Source organism: Hyaena hyaena, unplaced genomic scaffold (assembly GCF_003009895.1).
Source record: "Hyaena hyaena isolate Hyena2069 unplaced genomic scaffold, ASM300989v1 scaffold_201, whole genome shotgun sequence".
Taxonomy (NCBI): domain Eukaryota; kingdom Metazoa; phylum Chordata; class Mammalia; order Carnivora; family Hyaenidae; genus Hyaena; species Hyaena hyaena.
Window position 1 is genome coordinate 2,554,560 of NW_024080833.1, and position 25,232 is coordinate 2,579,791.

At 40.8% G+C, this 25,232-nt stretch overlaps 1 protein-coding gene across 1 annotated transcript; it reads right to left on the minus strand.

Moving 5' to 3' along the window:
* Positions 1-2,250: 2,250 nt before the first annotated feature.
* Positions 2,251-23,585, minus strand: SELL (selectin L). Its single transcript, XM_039241882.1, has 9 exons — positions 23,423-23,585; positions 22,266-22,347; positions 19,584-19,970; positions 18,585-18,692; positions 14,838-15,023; positions 13,462-13,647; positions 11,772-11,900; positions 7,003-7,021; positions 2,251-2,578 (listed from the first exon to the last, which is right to left on the minus strand). Exons 1-9 carry the CDS (start codon positions 23,435-23,437, stop codon positions 2,560-2,562), a joined length of 1,131 nt encoding a protein of 376 aa, XP_039097813.1. The 5' UTR covers positions 23,438-23,585; the 3' UTR covers positions 2,251-2,559.
* Between the last annotated feature and the right edge of the window lie 1,647 nt (positions 23,586-25,232).

Consider the following 25,232-nt stretch of genomic DNA (forward strand, 5'->3'; position numbering starts at 1 on the left):
ACCTCAAGACAAGTTCTCCTACCTGCTTCTGCTCAGCGCCTTGCATGAGATCCAGAATCCTACGCCAAGAAAGCATGACAGGCAAGATTTGAGTGGAAAACAGTCTCTATTTAAGGTTCAGTTCGGAAAACAATATCATATCTGACTCAATCACTCAATAACCGTGCAAGGTTAACAAAGCATCTTTCATCCTTATGTTATAGGTAAGGAAATAGGAAACTAAGTCTCAGCGAGGTTAAGCTCCAGGTTTTTGGAGGAATTTATCTTATGAACACTTGTTTATTTTCTTATGAGTGTTGTGAATCTTTGGTTAAGGAAAATAGCTTGACATAATTCCTAAGATCACAAAGTAGCCTTAGGGCTTACATAAAGCCCCGTGTTTTTAAGTCTATGCACATCTTATACCCAAGAAGTAATCACATGTGGGCTCTTTGATCCTGATGTCTTAGATGAAAAAGACCTTGCAATCAGGGCTGCCGGTGAAAGTGTGCAGGTTGGGCACTGTACATCTAAGGGATGTATCTTAAGCTACATGAATGTGAATGGTATAGCCTGGATTAATAGTGTACAACATGGAGAAGTTTTTGCAACAGCCCATGTTGTAAAGCAGAGTCTGAGATGGATTTGAGGAAGGAAAACATAATCAGCACCAAAAAATCATTCTCATAGCATGTACAAATATGTATGAAAGTGCTATTGGCAATGGGCAGAAAAGTATTTCCAACTAGTTTTTACCAAGCCCCTGGTCTCTTACAAGAAGTTTGCCCTTGACATTTGATGAGAAACATGCCGTGGAGAGAGGTTTTGCTGCAGCATATATCAACAGGACACCGTGTGCTTTTTCTGATATATGTGAACACACCTTTACTGAATGTCAAGTAGCAGGCTCGACTGTGCAGGGATGTGACACAATTTCTGCCTTTAAGGAGGGTAGGATTCCACTGGGAGAAAACATACCATGAGAAATTTTTAAATAACAGACTAGGTAACATTATTTATTTATTATTTTTTAAAAAAACTGTTTATTTCTTTTGAGAACAAGACAGGGAATGCAGGAGAACCAAAGGAGAGCAAGAGAGAGAGTCCCGAGCAGGCTCTGAGACGCAGTCCAGACCCCAACACGGGGCTCAGTCTCACAAGCATGACATCATGATCTGAGCTAATAACAAGAGTTAGACGCTTAACCAACAGACACCCAGCCGTCCCATGGTAACAAGAAGACTACAAAATTGCATGTTTTTTTTTTTAAAAAAAATACTAATTTAAGTACAAAACATAGGCTAATCTTACAGCAGGAGCCCACAATTTGGACAAGGTGTGGCAGGACTAGTTTGAAAGAAATGGGGGGAGGGGCTGCTTGAGATGGACCCTAAACAATAAAGAGACTCTCAGCAGACAGGTAAGAGGATTCTGTGTCTACTTGTTTTAACTCTTCCATATACCTTCCAAGAGATGTTACCTGCAGCTAGCATTCTGGTGATGTTTCTTTATTAACAATATAGTGGTCATTTAAAAAAAAAAAAAAGCACTGAGTACAAGCTTTCCCCTGGATCTAATAAAATGAGTAAAGTAAAAACCAAAAAAGTAAAAAGTAACCCCCCAAACCCAAAAAAGCAAAAAACCAGTGCAGGTTATCTCTCTCTCTTCTCTCTTTTTGTTTCGTGTGCACAAGATGCTATGTGTGGAAGAGGAGATGATGGCCGAAGAAGGTGGGGAGTCTGGAGGCAGTTAACTAGGATGATGGCCTCCGTTTATAGCCTCAAGCTATTGTGCAAGCAGAAGGGCTTTTCTTTTCTTTTCTTTTCTTTTTTAATGTTTTTTTTTTTTATTTATTTCTAGGAGAGAGAGAGAGAGACACAGCGTGAGCAGGGGAGGGTCAGAGAGAGAGGGAGTCACGGACCGAAACAGGCTCCAGGCTCTGAGCTGGCAGTCAGCACAGAGCCCGACGCGGGGCTCGAACCCACGAACCGCAAGATCATGACCTAAGCGAAAGTCAGACGCTTAACCGACTAAGCCACCCAGGCGCCCCGCAGAAGGGCTTTTCTGTTTGAGGCGGAACCTCACTACTTTGCTGCAGTTGAAAAGCAAGGACAGCATCAATTTTATGAACTCATGTCTAAGAATGTACCCCTACGGGAGATTGGGGGGCAGGGGAGATAAAATGTGATCTGCATCAAAACAGAGTCTGCAGGTGCACATGTATCAAATTTCAGGTACAGTACTAAGGTGGAACTGGAAATAGTCAAGACAGAGAGCAAAATAGAACATCTTTAAATTCCACACAGTCTTCTCCCCCTATGATCTCGTTTCTCCACAAAAAAGAGAATAACAGAGTGTGCTATATAAACCACAAGGGTGGGCAGGGGTGCAGGGGTGAGGCAGGGGCACAAAGGGAGCAGAGATTGCTGCTGGTTCCACAGAAATCTTTCCAGATGCACTGAGAGAGACACATCTGTTTTCAATGCAGGAGACACCGCCATGTGATAACTTTTCAGGGAGGGATTTGAAGGATCCAGTGACACTTCAGGATCCCGAGAATTTTCTTTTACAGAGGGTGCTTTAGTACGGATCATCCATGCTGAATGAAAAATAAGACAATGTAAATTAAAACAAAGACCTTAAACACTGCAAAATCTAACAGTGTTCGTAGTAAAGATCAATATCCAGTGTAAAACTCCGAAGAGTGAAGAAAATGCCTCTCAGATAAGTAGGACAAGCACAGGATGTTCACTCAGACAAAGGAATAAGAAGAAAACCCTAAAGCAATTCTTGTCACCCTTGCAGGTGCTTGCTGCCCAGAGGTGGTGTTAAAATGGGGACTCTGATTCAGTAGGTCTGGGTGGTGTCCCAGATTCTGCATTTCTCACAAGCTCCCTGCTTGTGCTGTCGATGGTCCGTGGACCATGCCTGGAGACACTTTTGGGGCACGGGCTTCGTCTTTTGATCGAATGAGTACGAAGACCATTTTGGATAGATTTGGGATGGTGGAAAGTCAGTGAAAAGCAAAAGATGGCAATACTCAAAAGAAAAGAGAAACTTGAGAAAAATCAAAACGCGTGAAAGTTATGGTGATAATTCTAAATACTGATTTTGGTGGGATGTGATTTAGGGAGATGGTGACGAATCTAGTTTCATGAAATAAATTGTGTGTGTGTGAGTGTGTGTGTGTGACACAGTTGTCTCATCCTTGCAGGGGAGGGGGGAGGGGTGGGGGAGGGGGAACCAAACATGGCATGTCTTAATACGGCCTTTCAAAAGGAGAGCCAGATTTGGAGACTCTGCTCTCATGATCAACTGCCAGGGTAAACCACAGTTCAGCAGCTGCAAACGTGCTTGCCAATACAGAGATAAAAATGTTTCTGAAAACAAAATTTCACGTATACCCTCCACTGAGGTTGGCATCATATCTTCCTGTGTATCTTGGGTGTAGCTTTTACCCAGGCAGAATTTAGACACCAGAAACCAAATGAGGTGGTAAACAGAACCAGTTTGCAGAAGAGTGAAAATAACCCAGCAAGAATTGAAACCACAAATGCCCCCGGAGTTGGTCATTCACCAGCCAAGACCTAATAAAAATGAGCAGAAAAGACTATGAGGGTTGGCTCCAGGGCTTAAAAAACAAAACAAAAAACAAAAAAAAGAGAGCTCCAGCATTTAGTGTGATGGTTTTCATTTTACCTTTGGCTTGTTCTAGAAACACATTCTGCTTCTTCCATCCCACCCTTTCTCAGTGCCATCCCACCCGGTTTCAGTGTGAAACCATTATCACACCACTAGGGAAAGAGGGTATCTGAGACTTAGAACTCTTATCATTGGAGACGAGAGTCCTGAGTTCTAGAAGCATCAGGATTAAGAGCAAGATCTTTGGACTCAGATGGGCACAAATCTCAGCTTTGTCATTTATTCAGTGACCTCACTAGATTTTTACTTCTCTTTGCCTCTCTTCCTTTACCTGTAAAATGAGGACATGAATAGTACCTCCCTCCACCTCACAGGCTGGTAGGCAATATTTAATGATTTCAGACATGTAAAACTTGCAGAGTGGTGTGCAACATGCAATTAATGTTTCATAAATGTTAATAATTATTTTAACTATGTCACTCTCTCAGGGCCTATAGGAAAGTTATTTAATTAGCTTAGTTATAAAGATAGTGAACATGATGTCCATCAAGATCCTTTCAAGACCTAAAATGTTATAATTCTATGAGTTGAAGTCACCTTGATCAATAAATGAGAGGCGTTGCAAGGCAGGTGGGCAAATAACGCTTCTTTGCTTAGTCCTTCTAGTACCAGTTTCTGTTTATAGCTCCTGTGCACCTGGGCCCTTCACAGTTCCAGACACCGGCTCCTGAACGTACTGTCATGGCCCCACTGCCAAACCAGTTTCCATCACCTCCTTGTAGTCTGTCTTCCCTGCTCCTCTCCATACACCTAAATCCTACCCATTCTTCAAAACCAACCTACGGTCTACCTTCTTCATAGGCCTTTTTTTTGTGATCACCAAGCTTCTTCATTGACAAAGTCCTTTAACACAGAGATTGTCAGCCATTACTATGCTCTGCCTTATATTTTTCTGAAAACATATATATTTTTTATTTTTCTGTCTTCACCACTTAACTAGATAATAATCTCCCTGAGGTCAGGGTCACAGACTTACTCGTCTTGGTGTCTCAGTCAAGCCGAGCATTGTTCTAACACAAAAGTATTTACAAAATGACTATTGATTGATTCATTGTAAAAATCAGTGAGGCGTTAAACTTAATACGCCAATTAGCCGAATGTGGTAATTAACTTAATGCTAATACTCTTCCTGCCAGCCTCTTCCTGTGCCCCAAGGTCTTCTAAAACATTGAATCGATCTGCTTCCATCTAGTGGCAATGAAAAAATAAGTAGTTCCTGTGACCAGAAAACGGCTCTGGGTGGATTGTGTCAAAAAAGACTTTCACTCAGTGGGTGTGAGCATGAAAGAAATCTTAACATCTTGTGGATTTCCTGCCCACAGAGATAAGGAGCCCAGCCCAGAGAAGGGTCTAGGACCCCACTGACACTATCGAATGGAAGATAGGGCACTAAAACAAAATCGAATAAAAGAACATCCACTGACCCAATGTCCCTATCCAGCTACCTTCCTAAGCGCCTCATCTCCCAGCCAAGCTTTTTAAAGAGTTGGCTTACATGTTCTGCCTCTACTTCCTCATCTCCACTGATTCCTCAACACTGGGCTATCAGACTTCCTTCCTGACCTCAACACCGAGAACAGGCTCTGCACGGACAGCCTTGCTACATCCAGTGGAAACTCACTGGTTCTCCCAATATCGCTTGAAACCGTTTCTATTTCCCTGGCATTCAGGACCCAGACTCTCCTCATTTTCCTTTTGCGTCTCTGGCACCCCCTCCCCATCCCCGTGTCCTTCACTGACCTGTTTGATACGGATGCCGCACCCGTCCCCGCCCTCCCTCCACATCCCCTTCCATTCTCCCGCTCCTTGCTCCTCGCTCTCCCCAGATGACTGTACCTGCTCCCGAAATAGCAGCTAACCTCCCGGAGTGTGAGAACCCCGAAATCCAGTCTCTGGCCCCCAGATGGCCCTGTACTACAGACAGAACCAATCAACTGTGGATGAGCCACAGACACTTACAGCTCAACATCGACAGAACTGAACCCGTGACCTTTACCTCCAAAACCTCTCATTCTTTTGTGTTTCCTTCTCAGTAAATGGCACTGTACAGATGGTAACTATCTGCCAGTCCCCACTCAGAACCACGATGACTTATTGGATTCTTCTCTCTCTCTTGCTTAGCCAATTAGTAACCATATTCAGTTGATTTTACCTCTACCTCATGAACTAAGTCAACCTCACTGCTACTTCTGTAGATAGGCCACATCAGCTTTAACTTAATAACTTTACATGCCTCCGAAACAGGTCTTTGCCTCCAGACTCACCCCACTCCCCTGTCTGCAAAGTGATCCTCATCAGATACAAATGTTAGCATGACATTCACCTGCTTCACCCCACAGACCTCAGGATTAAGTTCATACTCCTTCATAAGGCTTATAAATTACTCTATGCTCTGGCTCATGTTGCCTTATGTCTGCCCAGTTTCTCTTTTGCATTCAAAGCTACAGCTCACTGAACTCGTAAGAACTTCTTCATAACAATTTGTGGTTGGTAGTGTGGTTGTGTGAACAAGCAGCCAACCTTCTCAGGGACCATCTCGCTTCTTCCAGCATCTTAAAGGAGCTCGGTTTTCTAACTGGGTGCTCGGTGTGCCACCAAAGTCCTATCTCCATCGTTCTTACTTACACGCTCCTTCTCTAAACCTCTAAGCAAGTGAGAGACTGAAGAAATGTTTTGCCCTCTTCACTTCTGTCAGATGGACCATTGCGTTTTCACATGTCTGCATCTCTTCTTGGTCTGTTCCTCCAGTTTAAAAAAACCTGAGGTTCCAGACCACGCTAAAAGAATTGCCCCTTTGGGGAAGCCACAGGTAGAATTGATGTTCCCCACCTCTTCCACATTTCTGAAGGTCAATGCTAATCAGAGCAGTAGTCATTTACCTTCTTGTACCAGGCACTGAAGGCTTGGGAGTCTAGGGCCAGAGATTCATTAGTTTCTCAAGAAATCCTTGATCAACTAAACGTTTCCTGGATACTGTATTTGGTATTGCCCTTACATTCAACTGGGACAAGAAGAGATATGTCATAATGTTTACAATCCTCTAAAAATTTTTCAGGGATAATCAAAAAGAACTCCCTTTATATAACCGCCCTTTCTTAAGTGGGCATTGTTTGTTCATTCATTCATTCCAATCCACTAGCACTCAAAAATACAAAAACCGTAAAAACAAAGCATTTATGGGAGGCTAGTGGATTATCATTTTATATGGAAATTTCATGTGAATGAGACCCGAGTTAAGATGTCTAGCTCTAACAGGAAGTATCTCAAGGCAGGTAGAGAAAAGATCAACAGATGCAGAAACTTCTCACTGATGAAACTTACCTTTCCTTAGACTTTTTACCTAAAAACACAAGAAACAGAAAAATGGCATTAGTGTAAGTAGACAATTCCACTTTTTTTTTGTAAGAAAGAGAGAAGCAGAGTCCCACTCTCAAACTGTCTTTTGGAAAGTATTATACATTTGTTGGGTGGACCCCATCTGTGTAGAAGGGGATTTGAGATGCTGGCTTAATGTTTTGATTCAAACAGCGGTAGATACTCAGATGCGATAGCCTCACTGTTGCAGATGCTTCTTAGGGTTCCGTTTCATCCCCGGTGCTGATCACAAAGACAGCAGCCGAGCTGGAATGACCTGCTGGTCAGTTCCAACAAACCTTTCCCCATGTTTATCCCGTCCTCACTTGCCGTCTCCTCCCACCTGAAGATTCTTCCCTAACAGACTTAGCTGGTAATATCGTAAGAATATGTGTCATTACGTCTCACACCACCTTGTCTGTGAGAATCCACAAAGATATTTCACTCGGGTCTCGGTGGTAGGAATTACTCATCTAATGTGAGTAACTGATGTGTTTTTATCTTACAAACACAGTAAATATAATAACTCATTATACTCCCTTCTTCGGCTGCCAGGAAACAGAGCCAGAGCCAAGACCCTTTTCTGTAGAGTGTATAGGACTTTGTGACACACATTTTTGTGTACTAACTTCACCTCTTGCTCCAGCTTATTTTTGTGCCTTAAATTTTGGCTTTCCTTTTCTTATTTACTTTTAAACTCATTTTAACCTATGTTGAATACATTTCATAAACTATCTTAGATTATTTTTGGAAAAAGCAGGGTATAAGTAAGGAGAACAATGAATGAATAGCAAAGTTGGAACTCCAGAGGAAATAAAAGCAAAAAAATCCCACCAAAAACAAAAACAAAAACAAAAACTCCCTGGAGTTCTGGAGTCATCCAACCTGGGTGTAAGTTCTATTTTATCAACTGCAGTGTGTCTCTGAATAGCTACTTACCTTCTGAACCCCCAGTCCCTTCATCTGTGAAAGGGGCGTGATAATTACATCTCCCTCATTGAGTTGATAAAGTAAAATGTATTCAAAGTATTTAGGCCAGGACCAAGCACATGGACAGTGGACAGTTACTGTTTTAAACCTTTAAAATGTTAGAATTTACTATTTTAAATATTTCTTCTCAAATTCAGCCTGCTGGTGAGATGGGTTGAATGCATTTGAGCAGGGAGAATTAATCTGAATTCTGAATTAATCTGAATTAATCTGAATTAATCTCAGGGTCTATTTGTTTACCTTCATATAAATATAGTTTCCTTTTAGGAACAATGAAACATATACCAATACATGAGCAAGACTATGTTCCTACAAGAGAGCTCTTTTTGAAGAAAAAGGAACTAAGGGCATGTGTTCAGTTTCGTGCCCTGTTCTAACCCTGTGGGTTGTTGGTTCAGGTGGGGAATTCTTCCAACCAAGAGAAAAAAAATAGAGCCTCAAAGATCAGTGATGTTAGGAGGCCTGTGTGAATGGGAGTCTGATCTCCGATTCTGGCTCTGCTGATAGTAGGATTTGAGGGATTTGGCCTCAAATCACTGCTTCCGTTTTATTATTTATTATTTTATTATTAATTAATTAATTAATTAATTAATGTGCTTATTTATCCCAAGGATGATGACTAATCAGGGAATGATTATTTAGGGAAACAAAGTGGTTCTAGACAAGTCTATTCAGAGGGCACATGTTTCTAGTGCCTGTATTTATCTCTCTTCCAGAAGAGAGGAGCTAAAGTCTGGATATCAAGATAACAAAGGCAGAGGCCAAAGCACAGGTCCTGAGGACAGAACGAGTCAGTAATCTGCTCATTTCCTCGGCTACTATGTCCTGAATATTCACCTTTCCTCCTTTTCCAGCTTACGAACCTGAAACACAACATGGAGGAAATTCTCAGAGTTGATGACTGCTGCATACATGCGGATTTACTGTTTTTAATTTTGTTTCTTGTAAATGTGTCAGCTACACAGTTAGAAAAGCTCTGAGGGGTTATCCTGGGAACCTACCCATCATTCTTAACACTGTGGAACATTGGGAAAAACATTCTTCATGTTTCAAAGAACTAACTTAACAACTAAAATCTTTGAAAGACGAAGCCACTTGGAAGTTGGAAATATCAGAAGATGTTCCACAAATGAAGACCACTGAAATGCTACATTAAAGATACCTTGACTTTCCTACAAAGTCAGTGATCTTTTGGGGCTTCTGTTCTCTTTGCTGGCATACATGTATCTAGCCTAACTGCCCGTTATCTGTTTCCTGTTTGCCCCACACTTATTCCCACAGCAGGGGCATATAGTTTTCAAGTTATCAGTTTGAGATCTTGTACAGAAATGACTCCAGGGTAAAAAATTTAAAAACAACCCCACTGCCTTTCTCACCACTGCTTATAGAACCACCTTAGCCAGCTAACCCCCACCCCACACCCTGCCGCTAAATACAAGTCACTGCGTTCTATTCTTTTGATTCTACTAACAGTTCTTTAAGTTTTATTTCTTTATTTTGAGAGGGGGGAGGGAAGAAAGAGGGCGGGGGAGAGAGAGAGAGAGAGAGAGAGAGAGAGAGAGAGAGACTCCATGCTGCCAGCACAGAGTCTGATGTGGAGCTCAGTCCCACAAACCATGAGATCATGACCTGAGCCAAAATCAGAGCCTGGAGCCTGTTTCAGTCTGTGACTCCCNAAACATTTATTAAGAGACTATGGAATTGGGGTGCCTGGGTGGCTCAGTCGGTTAAGCGTCCGACTTTCGCTTAGGTCATGATCTCGCGGTTCGTGGGTTCGAGCCCCGCGTCGGGCTCTGTGCTGGCTGCCAGCTCAGAGCCTGGAGCCTGTTTCACTCTGTGACTCCCTCTCTCTCTGACCCTCCCCTGCTCACGCTGTCTCTCTCTCTCCTAGAAATAAATAAAACATTAAAAAAATTTAAAAAAGAAAAAAGAGACTATGGAATTTGGGGATATCCTTCTTATTAAGGTGACTCACAGGCTCCATATCTTTAAAGGTTATTTAGATAGCAGCCTCCTATGCCAGAAACCAGTGTATAAATGCACACTGCATTCTCTAACCCTCAGCTCTGTCACCATCACCCAAAGGAGGAGGGAAAAAGGGATGACTGGGGTCAGAGTTTGAAGTCTTAGTGGAGACGACAATCAATGGTGGGAGAAAAGTCTCATTCTTTCCTTCGTGTAACATTTAAGTACTTAGTAAAGTACTATAAAATGATGGGACCCATATTAGCAGAATTTCCAAGAACAGGAGCAGAGACATTTAAACTGCTCAGTGCTCTTACTTTACACTAATGAAGTTCTTGCCCATCACCAGTGACCTCTTCCATGGTCCTTCTGGGTTGGTTATAAAACTAACCTAGTATCCTGATTCTTAAGTTTGGAATGAAAGATTCCAAAGATAGTAGAAGACCATTAGGGATTGGTAGATAATGTTCCTGCAATTGGCAGTGAGGATGGGTAAGAGGCAGCCTTTATATACCATGTTCATTGAAGAGAACACATACTAATTAACTGATGGAAGTAAAATTAAAATGACAATCAACTGACTCTGGAGAAATGCAACACCGAACCGTTGGTTAGCAGTTGTTTTGAGACCATTCATGGCCTCTGAACTTAAAGCAGGGATATCTCTAAAGATGCTTAGTGTCCATGAATTTCATAGTCTTCAATGTTTATGTCAGGCAAGTTTGGCCAAATGTGGCAGTGCACACCCAGAACCTGCCACAGACTGTGGATCTGTAGCCAGGAAGCTGGTCCCACTCTAAGGCTTGGGCATCTAGGAGGGAGATGAGGGGGGTAATGCTGTTGCTTTCCCCTGGTGGTGTCCCAGGTACTGTTCCAGGTAGTGGCTGTTAGTTTCTCAAACAGCCCTTCTTTCCCTTTTCTTCTCCAGGCCAGAGTGGAGGGAAGCGTGAATATGCAGTGCATTTATTTAGAGCTATTACCTCAGGGAATAGACACTGGGGAGAAAAATGTGGATATTTCTCCCAGGGACAATGCAATTCCCACATGTCAGAAGGGACAATGCATTTCCCACATGTCAGAAGCCAGGCAGGTATGTGGCTCAGGTTTTGGAGAATAGTGCCTTAATAACTTTACTGGACATTAGATTCATTTTCTAGTGGAATTGTTGCACTGAGATCAAAGGCATGTAGGCTCTTAAGAGGACCGAGATTATGCATCCTTTTTTCAGAATTAAATAAGAGCAAAGAACCATTAAAATATCTCATTTGTCTATTAGTGCACTAGAAGGGGCCTTGAAGACAGTAGGCATTTTTAAAAGGTTTGTCAAATGAAAAGCACAAATCAACCAACTTGTTTTAATGAAAGGGTGTAGGGCTGTTTCCCACTCCCCCAGCAATGATGTCTACAGAACACAGAATTTAGTATCCTGCTTCAGTTGAATCTACAAATCTTAATTTCCTGTGGGTTTCTATTCTTTTATCCACTTTGCTTTTTTTTTTTTAAATTACTTTTAAGTGCTTGCTTATTTTTGACAGAAACAGAGACAGAGCACAAGCTGGGGAGGGGCAGCGAGAGAGGGAGACACAGAATCCAAAGCAGGCTCCAGGCTCTGAGCTGTCAGCACAGAGTCCCAGCACAGAGCCCCACGTGGGGTTTGAACTCACAAACCTCAAGATCATGACCTGAGCCAAAGTTGGACACTTAACCGACCGAGCACCCAGGCACCCCTACTTTTATCCACTTTGAATTGCATATTTTCATATGAAGTCAAACTTACATACCTTTCTTTAATCTTCTTGCCAGCCAAATGATAAATGCCAACCCAGAAAAAGCAGTAACCATGACTGCCACTGGAATGAAGAGAGGGTTATAGTTACCCTCTTTGATCATTGAGAAACTCCTGTCCACTTCTGAAAGAGAGATCAGTAAGGCATACGGCATGAGGCCACAGCATTATATCCTTAGTGTCATCTCATGACATGAGCTTTTGTTCCTTCTCATGTCTCCCAATAACAGCCCATTTGATAACGTTCGGTGGACGAGGAAACCTACATGGGAAGGACTGTTACGACCTGCAGCAGAGGCAAAGACAGGACAAGTTTCTCTAGCTCAATGCCTATAAATTCTTAATCCCCAGGTTTGTGATTCATGGAACTCCTGGGAGAAGTACCTAAAAATCTTACGAAGTGGTCACCATTGTATTTATCCCCCTGGCCTTGTTCAATAGTTGGGACTCTGATGCACAGAGAAGACCCAAAACATCGAATGCAACTTCAGGAAAAATAAAAGCCAGTCTTCTTAACCAGGGACAAATCGGTCAAAGGAAACTATTAATATTTTTCCTTTAAAGCTGCTGTGCCAACATATGCACTTGCTGTATACATGCTGAGGACCTATGCTGAACTGTCTTTCAAATGATAGTGTCCTACTACATATTTCCACCTCCTGCACAAATAAGTAAATGGATACTCCTGTGAGAGTGAACCTTTGGGAACATTTTTTGGAAAAACCAATGTTATGAAAAAAGCTATCTTCTAATACCACCGATTAAAGAAATTTATTTTTGCATATTAGCATAGGGTTTGTGTCCCCCGTTCTTCATGTTACTTTGATGAACCCTTTCAAGGTGCTTCCACCCCAACACCCAAATATATAATAGAAAAAAAGACTCAAGTCCCCAGACAACCCAAATAGAGGACATCTATAGGTTCCATGAGAATGAGGAAATGGACACTGACCCAGCTTTAAAAGGAAATGTCCCATAAGCCTGATACATAATCTCCCCTAAAGACCCCATGCCTCCTCCCCAATTCCCTCCCATATGCCTTGGCCCTGTGCCATACAGAGATCAGCTTCTCTGATAGTTTCTAGAGATCCCACCACTTAAAACCTTTTCCATTGGTAGAGGTGATCTCAGGAACAGACCTGAGTAGCGACTCTTTCATATGCTAATTTAATGTGCACTTATTTAGCAACTTATTTAGCACAGGCACTAGGTGTCTACTGTATGGAAATGAGGAAGACATAGTCCTTCTCATACACAGATAGGGAGGCATAGGCTTAGTGATAATTGATAAGTATATACTATTTTGGGAATTAGGTGACTTTTGTAGCAACTGGTGACTTTTGTAGAAACATTTTAATGGACTAACAGAAGTGAGATTGTAGTGGAATAGAAGAATGAGTAAGAAGTCAGAAAATAAAAGAAATAAGTCAGAGACAGAGCATTTAGATATTAAAAGTTGAGATACAATGAGTTAAAAATTGGCTGTAAAAAGAAGTGGGTGTCATTGAAGGAAGAAGCAAGAACAGCCAAGGATTTTATAGTAAATTAATGTGTACAGATTTAATGTTGAGGCATATATATTTAGAAAAATGAAAATTTTTAAGTTTAATCTATCTTTCCATGCCATCTTCCCATTCACCAGCTCCCTTTTTAAGTTGTCAGCATATCAGGGCAAACTTACTCACTTTGACATATCGGACTAGGGCTTGACCAGATTCCCGTTGGTCCACAAGTAGTTTTTCTCTCCCCAGTTAATGCAGTTCCTTCTGAGCAGCTGAAGGTACACGTGGATGTAAAGCTGAAGTTGGCCAGGGGGTGACTACAGTCCATAGTTCCCAAATCAGGTGCCATTAGAGGCTTACAGGAAATAACTTCCATGAAAAATAAAAAAGCAGTATTTCTGAGTAGAGACCCTCCTTTCACCAAAGGTTTTTAGCCAAAGCTGCTTGACTCAACTGTAGAACCACTTGATTGAATCTAGACATTTCTAAATTCTAAAAATTAGTTCTGATAATGTCTCCAGACTTTATTTTCTTGAGAATGATGGAGAATGGGGCATCAGAGGTGAAGCCAGGAGCACTGAAAGCCCTTGCAGGTGGGGAGGTGTGGAGCAGAGGGGAGAGTTGGTGGCTCCAGGTTGCTGCTCCAGTCCTGGTAACTCTCAACCACTGCCTGGGAGTATTACATAGCCTTGGCCTCAAGAGTGCTTATGGAATATTCTCGGTGAATGTAGAGAATTTCCACTCTTACAATGGTTCTAAAGTAAACAGTGTTGGAAAACACCCTAATTCTCTGAAGCAAGTCACTAAAATTTTATAAAATTCAGCAGGTTTGTCAATTTAGTTCAGTGATTTCAGTATGACTTTGATAGTTTTTTTCTTAAGAATTAAACCACTTAAAATTAGTGAGTCAGATGCATAAACGTAGAAAATGTAACCAAGACTTCACAAGCTCAGACGTCACCAATTTTCTCCTGTATAGGGATAGTCTTTTTGACAGCTATAAAGGAAAAACCCACCATACCTCAAATGAAAAAAGATCAAGAGACCGTGTTTTTGTTTTTCACGGCAGTTGTTATTCCTCTGAGAGTTCATAGAGGATGAAAAGTAAAAAATGATTTCAAGAATAAACCAAATAAAACAATCAAAAAAAACTCTACACCCTGAGAAGGAAATTGGTTGGTGTTAAGTAAGACACCACATAAAATAGGTGTTACTGAGAGGAGAGAACAATCAACATTTAACTGAGGTTCATCTGGACTATGTATGCCATGACGGTGAGAAAACTAAAGTAAAAATTACGCTATAATCACATTGCGTATTACTGAAAATTATGTACATATCACTAGATGGTTCCAGAGGTATTTGGTTGTTGTTTTTTGTTTGTGGCTTTTATTTTTGATTCAAGTAACAATAATCCTTTTTAAAAGCATCACAGTGTGATCTAAGTTAGATTGAATTATGTTCCAAAAAGGACAGAGATTCCTTGCAAGTCTCTGCTGCATTTTCTCAGTTAACCCAAGTCAGCCATGACAAAGCCTCTGGTTTGAAGACTTACTCACTTTGACAGGTTGGTTCTAGAGATGACCAGTTTCCAACAGATCCACAAGTGGTTTCCTCAAACCCAATGAGATCTGTGCCCTTAGAGCAGTTGAAGGTGCACTGGGAGCTGAAGCTGAAGTTTCCCACAGGGTGAATACATTCCATGGTACCCAGTTCAGGGGCCTCCAGACGCTTACACTGAACGACTGCAGTAAGAAAAGAAACAGTATTGGCTAATGTGGAGAGGACCCGGTGTCTCGGTTTGAATCCTAGTTTTGGTCACCAAGTGCCTTTGCACAAAGTGAACTAACCCTTCCAACTTCAGTCTCTTCATCTATGAAAGAGGAGTCATGCGATTGTATTAACTTCCTAGAACTGGTGTGGGGATCAAATGGTCTAATGTAAGTCAAGGACTTGGAAGAGAACTTGGCTCATAGAAAGTCCTAATTAAACATGAGCTAGTCTTCTTATTATTGCTGGCATTTTCTGAGAAGATAACTTTTTATGTTTATTTATTTATTTTGAGAGAGAGAAGGGGGGGGTGTAGAGAGGAGAGAGAGAATTGTGGGGCTCGATCTCACAAACAGTGAGATCATGACCTGAGCTGAAACCAAGGGTCAGATGCTTAACTGACTGAGCCACTCAAGTGCTCCTAAGGAGAGAATTATTAAACCTAGATGGGTTTAAGTGGGAATGACTAGCTCTTTTTGGAAATAATTGTGATATCAGAGCTCCTAGGTAAAGTATAGTGTTGGGAGCAGGAGGTGTGGAAAAAGAGTGGGGTAGCTTAAGGAAGCATCTTGGCCTTGATACTATTTTCACCTTCTCTAGCTCAGCTCCAGACCTTCAGTTCTTCTGATTTTGATTCCCTCTCCATCTATTTCCCTGCTCTGACTGGTAGTATTAGAGATTGAATTGAGCCTTGGAAATGAGTCTTCACATTTTTAGGCCCCTCCATGCCATGTGAGCAAATATTTCAATTCTTGTGTCCTATTCCTTATCCATCTTGAGCCATTGTTGTGACCTTGCTTTTGAGATTTGAATGAAGAAAGGACTTGAGGAACTAGAAGAATTTTTATACTTTCCAAATACAGTACAAGTCCAGATTAAATTATGTTCTCCAATTCTATTCATGCCTGCAAGCAAGTGCCTTATATACTTCAGGCATAGTCTCAGTCTGACATCTGAAATTGTAAATAATACTTACTGACCTCAAGCTGCTGCTAGTCTACCAGGGAATACAGACAAGTAAATAGATTACTTCAACAAATGTGGATAAAGAAGAAAGAAATATGCAGACCTACTGGAAAATGGAATAGGGACACTTAGCTTGTCTTAGGGTCCAAATAAATCTTTCTGGGGGAAAAAAAAACAATCTTTGAACTATGTCTTAAGGATGAACAGGTATGTCAGCCATGTGCAAAATGAGAGACAAATCCATGAGCAAGTCAATGAAATACAAAGCACATATGAAAAGTGTGGAGAACTACAAGCATTTTGATGTTACTAGAAGGAACAGGGAGGCAGGGAACGGTGTGAGGTGAGATAAGAAAGAAAGGCAGGAGCTAAGACAAAATGCTTTTATCTTTTTTCTTTAATTTAATGACTACTGACTGTGTACCAAGCATTTCTCTAAGCCTTGAAGAGTTTAGATTTCATCCTGTAGGACAGAGGATAGGTAGAAATTAAATGGTTGGTATATGTATGATGTTTGCTTGATTGTTTTTAATTAATCAGCCTCTTTGTAGCATGAATAGTATACTTAAGGGGAGCTAATTTAAAGCTGTGGAACTCTGCTAAGGAATTAATCCAATAATCTAGGATGAATGAGGGCAGTAGTAGCAGAACTGACAAATGGGAGACAAATTGGAAGAACAATAAGTTGTAAAAATGAGTAGTGTGTTACTTTGCATAGATGTAAGGGGAGGTGAAAGAGTTCATACCAGAGTACCCATATAAAGGGTGGTGCCTCATACTGAGGTAAGAAATATAAAAAAGGAAGTTGGCTGGGACAATTAATTTTACAGTTCTTTGGATATCCCAAAAGATATTCTTAGCATACTTGGAGTTTGGGGCTGGAAATAGATTTGTCAGTCTAAAGCTCACATGAATCTGTGAGTCCACAGAAGTTTGACCAAAGCGGGGACATGTAGAGTCAGAAAAGCAATGGGCAAAAAGATAGAAGATGAGAAATAACAAGAGTATGGGCTTGGATAAACACCTATGAAGAAATGCAAGGAGAAATGACTATAGGTAGAAAGAAGACCAGAAAAGAGTGAGAAGATGAAAGCCGAGACAGAAAAAAGAGTAAAATGTTCAAAAAGGAGTGAAATAGGCATATCAATATTATAAGAATTAAAAAATTAAAGGTCAGGGGTGCCTGGGTTGCTCAGTTGATTGAGCATCTGACTGTTGATTTCAGCTCAAGTCATGATCCCAGGGTCATAGGGTCGAGCCAAACATCCTGCTCTACACTGAGCATGGAGCCTTCTTAGAATTCTCTCTCTCTCTCTCTCTCTCTCTCTCACTCTCTCACCTTCACTCACTCTTTGTCCTTCTCCTGCACTCATGTGCACTCTTTCTTTAAAATAAAATAAAATAAAATATTAAAATTCAGGACCAATAAAGAAATAATAAAAAATAAACTTCAGGAGTTGAAGGTAACTTATTGGGTAGGAATTGAGTGAAATGAGTTAAACCGTCACCATTTGGTTGACACTTAAATTTATTTTTTGGCTCTAATTCTTTAATTCTCTGTCTATTATTTACAAATACTGAATTTCTCTTCTTCTATTTTTTTCTCCTGTGCCTCAGATACTTCAACCATAGTTTTGAAACTCAACCAATAACAACCAAATGATTTGGTGTTTCTTTCAGTAGTGAGCTGACTGGGTCAAAGACTCCTTGACTTTGAGTCTATGTACTCTTTCCTTTCTGTTTCTACCACCACAACTCTGAATGATTTCAATAGACTCCTACTGATTCTCTCCATCTTCTTTCTTTTTGTTCTCCAATCCATATTATGCATTGCCTTTAGGAAAATTGCCCCAAATGCAGGTGTTAAGATACTAAGTGGGCTCCCATTGTCCAATAAAGGCCAGATTCTTTCATTAGGCAGTTAATTCCAGCTTGTACCTTGCTTTCCATCAAACTGAATTATAAGCATATATAATTTCCACTAGCTAATTGCAAATCTTTCATAGACAGAATCTATAACAGATTTGTCATTGTATCCCCCAAAATACGTAGCCCAAATAAATGTGTTGGATTTATTACTATATTTCTCTGACCTATATTGTGTATCATTATCTGAACTTTTCTTTTCAGCCGTGCCCTGTCATGACTTTGAGGATTACATACAAAAGCAAGATTATACAAAGGGTAACTCACCCCCCCCCCAACAATAAATGGCAATGTTTCTTTCTGACATCAGAGTTCTAATGAGTCCAACCCGTTTGCTGGATTATGGGTTCCCTAAGAATAGGAATCTACCATGCTCGATTCATTATTGTCATCCTTAAAGCTTTTATCCGAACACTATATTCTCTGTGGCACTCAAAAAGACTTGCTAAGAAGTGAACAGAAACTTCATGCTGACTTATGAAATCTTTCAGGAAAAGTAACAACATTGTGCAAGCATATCCTTCAGTTCAAAACTTCTCATTTCTCGGAATGGCTAGTACTGTTTTGTCCCTGTCAACTTCCATAAACTACAATAAGCCCTGTAAGTTTACACAAGGAGAAGCAAAGACAGAAAAGGGCCTTACCAAATTGACACTGGGGTCCGTAGTACCCAACATCACAGTTGCAGGTATAATTATTGATGGTTTCCACACATTCTCCATGGTTGCTACATGACAAGGGCTGACAAGAAGCTTTAAAGGTGGGGAGTGAAATAAATTATTTGAACGTGATTACTTCTTAGTACTCAGAGTCATTTCTTTGGATACAGATAACTTTTTTGGCCAAGACTGCTTTAGTAAGTGGGAAAGCTTTATTTGTACATTCGTAACATTTTTGCACAAAAATGTCAGGATTTTTTATTTATGTCATATACTGCCCATTTAGCCACAGACATATACTTAGAATGAATTTACCAGCACAAATACTCTCTAACATTGTGGGGAAACTCATTGACATACTTTGACACTCTTCGAATTACTTTGTTTTAAATGTTATAAGTATGTTAAATGATGGCCTAACCCCAACCATTTCTGCAATATACTTAGCAATCCCTTTCTTCTGAGAAAGTATTATATAAAGATTAAAAAGTCTAAACTTGTTAAATCAGTAGAGAACCCAATTTACAAGAGGTCAGATTACTGATGAAACGTGACTTGGAAAAATACTGTTTGGGAACTGAAAACAAATTTTCAGCCTCCACAGATAAGGAAACATGGCAATATTTCATTATATAGAATTATAGAAGATTAGGCGAAGAAGGAAACATGAGCATAAAGCCCACCACCATAAGCAATGAGAAAAGCTGGGGGGGGGGGCACATGAGCCTGAGCTCTTGGTCAGACCCACATCTCTGTGTCCGTTTCTCTGCTTTACTTCTCACATATATTTATCATATTGATGTAAATTGATTTAAAGGAGTCACTTTTGGGTGTTAGCACCAGCCTTACACACCAAAAATGCACAGAAGGGACATGCTTTTATTTTATTTTTTAGAGAACTGGATTTTTTTTTTAGAAGATATTAGAAACTGCTTTCTTCCCTAACATCCCCACAAGCCTGGGGTCCCACCATCACCCCCCTACCTGTGTAACAGAGGGCTATCTTTTGCTTGTGGCAGGAGTCATCATTCCACTTCCCTGCATCTTTGGCCCTCTTGATGTAGATCTCCACACAGTCCTCCTTGGACTTCTTGTTGTTCGGCTCTCCGTGCCCCCAGTTCTCTGCCTCTTTGGTGAGAGACTTGTTGGTTCCCACCCAGGTCCACACTCCGCCCACCTTCCGGATTCCTATCCAGTAGTAAGAAGAGCTGAAGGGAAGAGTCTGCTCCAGGTACTCAATCTCCCCCTTGTTTTGTATGGCAACTAAATCTGTGTAATTTTCTTGGCAGAACTTTCTAGCCTTTGCCCATTGCATGGGTTTTTTAGAATAGTGGTAAGTCCAGCAGTCGGTCCCATGACGTCCAAGGAAATCTGAAAGACAGCAATGCAAACTATACAGGCTCCCAGTCATGGCTGAGAAGAATCTAGAACGAATCCATGCTGGGCCTGCCACATAGACATGAGGAAACCAAGACCTCAAGAGTAAAGGTTACCTTCTCAGGGTCATAAAATCAGTCATTTGCAGATTTGAAGTAGACCTTTGGTTTTTATCCACTTTTCATAGTAACATTCAATACTTTTTTTTTTGCTCATATTTTAGACAAATGTGGTGGCTTCCGAGATTTATTTTCATAATTTTTTTTCAAAATTCTTCCAATGTAATTGGAAGATGAAATTCCAATGAATTTCCAATGAAACTCAACCAATGTATTTTAGAAATTCATATTTCCTTTTCTATTTATATTAATGACATATAGAAAATTTACTATCCACTTTTTTATCCTGGGACAATTTCCTAGAAGCCAACATTTATGTTTCTACGAGAGAAGTAATATAAGGACAGGAATAACAACATACTTCTAGTAATCTCTTTCATATCAAAAAGATAATCTTTTGCCACAGGAAAATATATAGCTCAAACTTTATCTATGTAACTATGCTTTAAAAAAATAATAATGTACAAAACCAAATGATGCAGGACTGTGAAATTGATTTAGATCATGTTCTGTGCACAAAGACACTCAGCTGATGGTGTTTAGTAATCATATGGGTGCCTCAAATCTGAGGACTTGAAAGAAACAAAACCAAGTGGCGCCTGGGTGACTCAGTCAGTTAAGCATCTGATTCTTGATCTCAGCTCAAGTTTTAATCTCAGGGTTGTGAGTTCAAGCCCTGCACTGAGCTCCACAGTGGGCATGGAGCCTACTGAAAGAAAGAAAGAAAGAAAGAAAGAAAGAAAGAAAGAAAGAAAGAAAGAAAGAAAGAAAGAAAGAAAGAAAGAAAGAAAGGAAGAAAGAAAGAAAAAGAAAGAAAGAAAGAAAGAAAGAAGAAAGAAAGAAAGAAAGAAAGAAAGGAAGGAAGGAAGGAAGGAAGGAAGGAAGGAAGGAAGGAAGGAAGGAAGGAAGAAAACCCACAATGATCTCATGGTAGCATATGCCATTCTAAGCATGGTATGATCTATGTGAAACACTGTTGTACCGTTAAAGTAAATGTTTTCACAGCCATCAGCATTTACTGAGTTTCTGCTGTATAGGGCAAAAACCATAGTGAAATAACAAAGAAGACACAGATCCCATTTTTACAGGCTCCTAAGGATTCCTCCTGAACAAGGAATAATAGATGCAAAGAAAGCATAACGACTCTTGGTCAAATTAAACATATCATAAATGAACGGAGAATTGAGAAATAGATATGATTAATGAGTAAATAACAATAAAATAAACATTTGGAACAGAGTTCTGAAGGAGCATTCTACCAGAATATATGTTCTAAGGAGAAGAAACTGTTTTGTTTAGTGCTGTCTCCTCAGTGCCTAGGACAGTGTCTGACACATTGCAGGGACTCAGAAAACATTTGTTGCATGAAATTAGTGCTAGCTTTGCAGGTGACATGAGGCAGACTTGGTGTAAAGAATGTGTGAAGGACAGAGGAAAGCTAGGGCATTAGAAGACATTAGCTTCCTTAGGAATGGGAAAGCTCAAAACTATTGCTGGAGAGACTTCAAGAATCAGACATAAAACGTGTCACACCAATGGGAGAAGAATAAAATAAAATGAGTCTGACCTTAAGGAGCTCACACTTCAGTTGTAGAAATGACATTGATGTGCACTAAACTATTGATAAAAATAGAAAGTACCATGCTAAATATTTGGTACAGATTGTAAGTGCCCATAAGATATTTCTTAATTGAACTTATTTCTTCATAATAAGACTTTAGTGGTATTATTAGGATTTGGACCCCGAAACAAGGGTGTGGCAGGTTTAGGAGGTTTCTGAGATGTCACTAAAGGTGACAGGAAGAAAAAGATGTTCACAGAAGGGTAGAATTAACAGCTGTCTACCTAATTATCTTCTCTGTGACTGTGTACTCTCAGTGGATATTTAAGAAAAATAAATATGTCCGGGAGCCTGGGTGGCTCAGTTGGTTAAGTGTCTGACTTCGGCTCAGGTCATGATCTCACGGTTCACGGGTTCAAGCCCCGCGCCGGGCTCTGTGCTGACAGCTAGCTCAGAGTCTGGAGCCTGCTTCAGATTCTGTGACTCCCTCTCTCTCTCTCTGACCCTCCCCTGCTCATGCTGTCTCTATCTCTCACCCAAAAATAAATAAAACATTTTTAAAAATTTAAAAAATAAAAAATCAATCAATATATCAATATAATAACATACCACAAAAGAGCACTGTCCAGACGCACAACTTGAAGACATTCCATGAGCCCCTCTGAGTGCTCTGACATTTCCATGGAAATATCTGCAAATAAAATTATAGTTAGATTTATATTCTTAACTCACAAGTTTACAGCACCATGAGGAGATGGCTATGAACTTTCTTAAAGTTCAAAATTAAATACATATGTTTACTAACCCTGACTGAAGTAAGAGGTTTCTTAGATGTGCATGAAAAGGTAGCGTTAAGTTGCTTCAAAACTGACTCAAAGTTTACTTTCTTTCCTTCTTTCTTTCTTTTTTTTCATGTTTTAGCCTCATGTTGCTGATTGCTACTACTCTGAATTTTTCCCTACATTTCGGGAATTTTTCTACTTCCCTTCTGCTGAGCTGTTAGATGAAACTATTTGATATTTAATATGCATTTTTTAAAGTGTATTTTGGAGACGCCTGGGTGGATCAGTCTGTTAATTGTCCAACTTTGGCTCAGGTCATGATCTCACACTTCGTGGGTTCAAGCCCTGCGCCCGGCTCTGTGCTGACAGCCAGCTCAGAGCCTGGAGCCTGTTTCCAATTCTGTGTCTCCCTCTCTCTGATCCTACCCTGCTCACGCTGTCTCTCTCAGTCTCAAAAATAAATAAAACATTTAAAAAAATTAAAGTGCTCTTTGATACTTCATGAACTATTGATGTCCAAGATTTAAGTGTTAAAATCATACGCTGGGTTATAATGCGTCAGTGCTTCAAATACTTAAAAGAATTAGATACCCAGACACCAGTAAAGAAAAGCAACTCATTTTCTTTCAAGTAAAAAAAGAAATACATTTTGCACAACTCAAACCACAAATGTTCTGCATACCTTAAAACTGTATTTTCTGAACTATATCACATCTCAGGCAGCCTCAGTGTTTAGCTGCAAAGCACTCATTTCAACAAGATAGTACTTCCTCAAGAATCTCACCAGAGATGAGTCAACGAGAAGAAATCAGCCCATCTGAGGAGAAAAATTCTGGGAGCTCTCTTTAGACTTAGTATTTTTAATTCTTGGCTTTGTTAAAACCAAAACTGAAGTCTGTTGCTTCTTGCCCTTTGCCACCTGCCCCTGCAGCCCCAAGGGTTTCTATCTGAGCATCTGGAAATCTTTGAGGCTGAAAAGCTCACCGTGGCTCTGCTCATCCCTTCTGTAGTTCCTCTGGACTCCAGCCTCTCCACTCAGGACCAGGGTGTGTGGGTCCCGGCCCACGGCTGGGCGTGCTGTGCTTCGGGAGCCTGTGTGGAGGGCCACCAAAAAAGGCTTGCTTTCTTTCATTTCCCTGACTCGGTCTCACATCGTCCTGCCCCCTTCCCCTTCCCTTCCCCCATCTCTTCTCGCTCCTATTTCCCCACCCCTTTCCTAGTCTGGCCTCTGTCACTACCCTGAGAAAAGTAGAGCTGCTGATCGTTGTTGATAGATTCTCTTCTTCCCTCTTTCAATGTTTTCTTCCTTTCCCTTGTCCACCTTCCTTCCTACTTCCTCCCTTCCTTCCGTTTTCCCTCCCCGCCCCCCCGCTCATTCCCTTTTTCCTTCCTTTCCTCCTTCTCCTCCCCAGCCCCCATCTCTCTCTTCTTTTTGAATAAATACTGTACTTAACTCTTGGCTGTCCATGATAGGCCTCAGATAATTGAAAACACCACACAATCCAAACAGCGTTTTGGACCAAATCTTTTAAAATTTAAATTAGTTTTAAATTTAAGTTAGTTAGCACACAGTGTAGTCTTGGCTTCAGGAGTAGAAGAACCCGTGATTCACTCTAACACGACACCCAGTGCTCATCCTTAAAGCCCATCAACCCATATAACCATCCCCTATCCACCTTCCTTCCAGCAACCCTCAGTTTGTCCTCTGTATTTAAGTCTCTTATGGTTTGCCTCCCTCTTTGTTTTTTTTGTTTTTTTTTTTCTTATTTTTTCTTCCCCTTTATGACGTCTGTTAAACTTCAGCACACCTGACAGGTTGACATGTGGTTCCTTCTCCCTCTTCCCTTGCTTGCCCCCTAGTGGAAGTCCTCATTATTGGCACCTTTTAAAGTTAAGCTCTAAAGAGCAAAGCAGCTCTAGCTTCTGCCCTAGGGAGTTTGGGGGCCTAGAGTACTTTGGTATTTCTGAGTGTAACATGTGAAGGAAATAGACCACATATGAAATTAGGACCTATATAATGGAGGGCAATGGAAAGGAAGAGTTATGACATAATCAGATTTGTATTTTTTTAAAAGACATCAGTAACAGTAATAGCTGTAGAGCTCAACTCTCCATATGTATCACCTTATTTAACCTTTATGAAGGTTAAGTACTACTATTCCCCAGCAGTCACTATCATCAACCCCATTTTAAAAGAGTCTCAGAGAGCTTAAGAAAGTTGGGCTTAGTCACAAAGCTGGTAAGAGACACAGCTGGGGTTTGGGCCAAGGGCCAGTAGGTTCTGAAGCCCATGCTCTTATTAGGCTGCACATCTTCTGCCAGGAGCTTGGCTTCAATAAAGCCAGCACAACCGACCCTCTGTTCTCTTCTTATTTTACCAATCAGCCCCTGGTAGGGAGGAATCCTACTTCACGGACTGTTCCTTCTCTGTTTCATTTGTGGATCTGCCCTCATCTCTCCATTTTCCACACCTTTGGAGTGCTCCAGTGCTCACTGCTGTTTTCTCCTTTTCTACCTCCACTGATGTGGTGATCCAAGCCAGCCTCTTAACTTTAAGAGCATCTAAATGGTGAGGGGTCCCAAATTTGTATTTCCAGCCAGTACTGTTCCCAGCCAAATGCCCAATGGATATCTCCAATTAGTTGTTAAAAAAGCCTCTCAAATTTTACATGTGGCAAACCAAACTTCTGAATTCCTCTTCCCAAGCCTCTTGCCACCTCACTAAATTATAAATCCACTCTTCCAGTTGCTTTAGCAAAAGGCTTTGGAGTTAACCGAGATTCCCCTCTTCTTC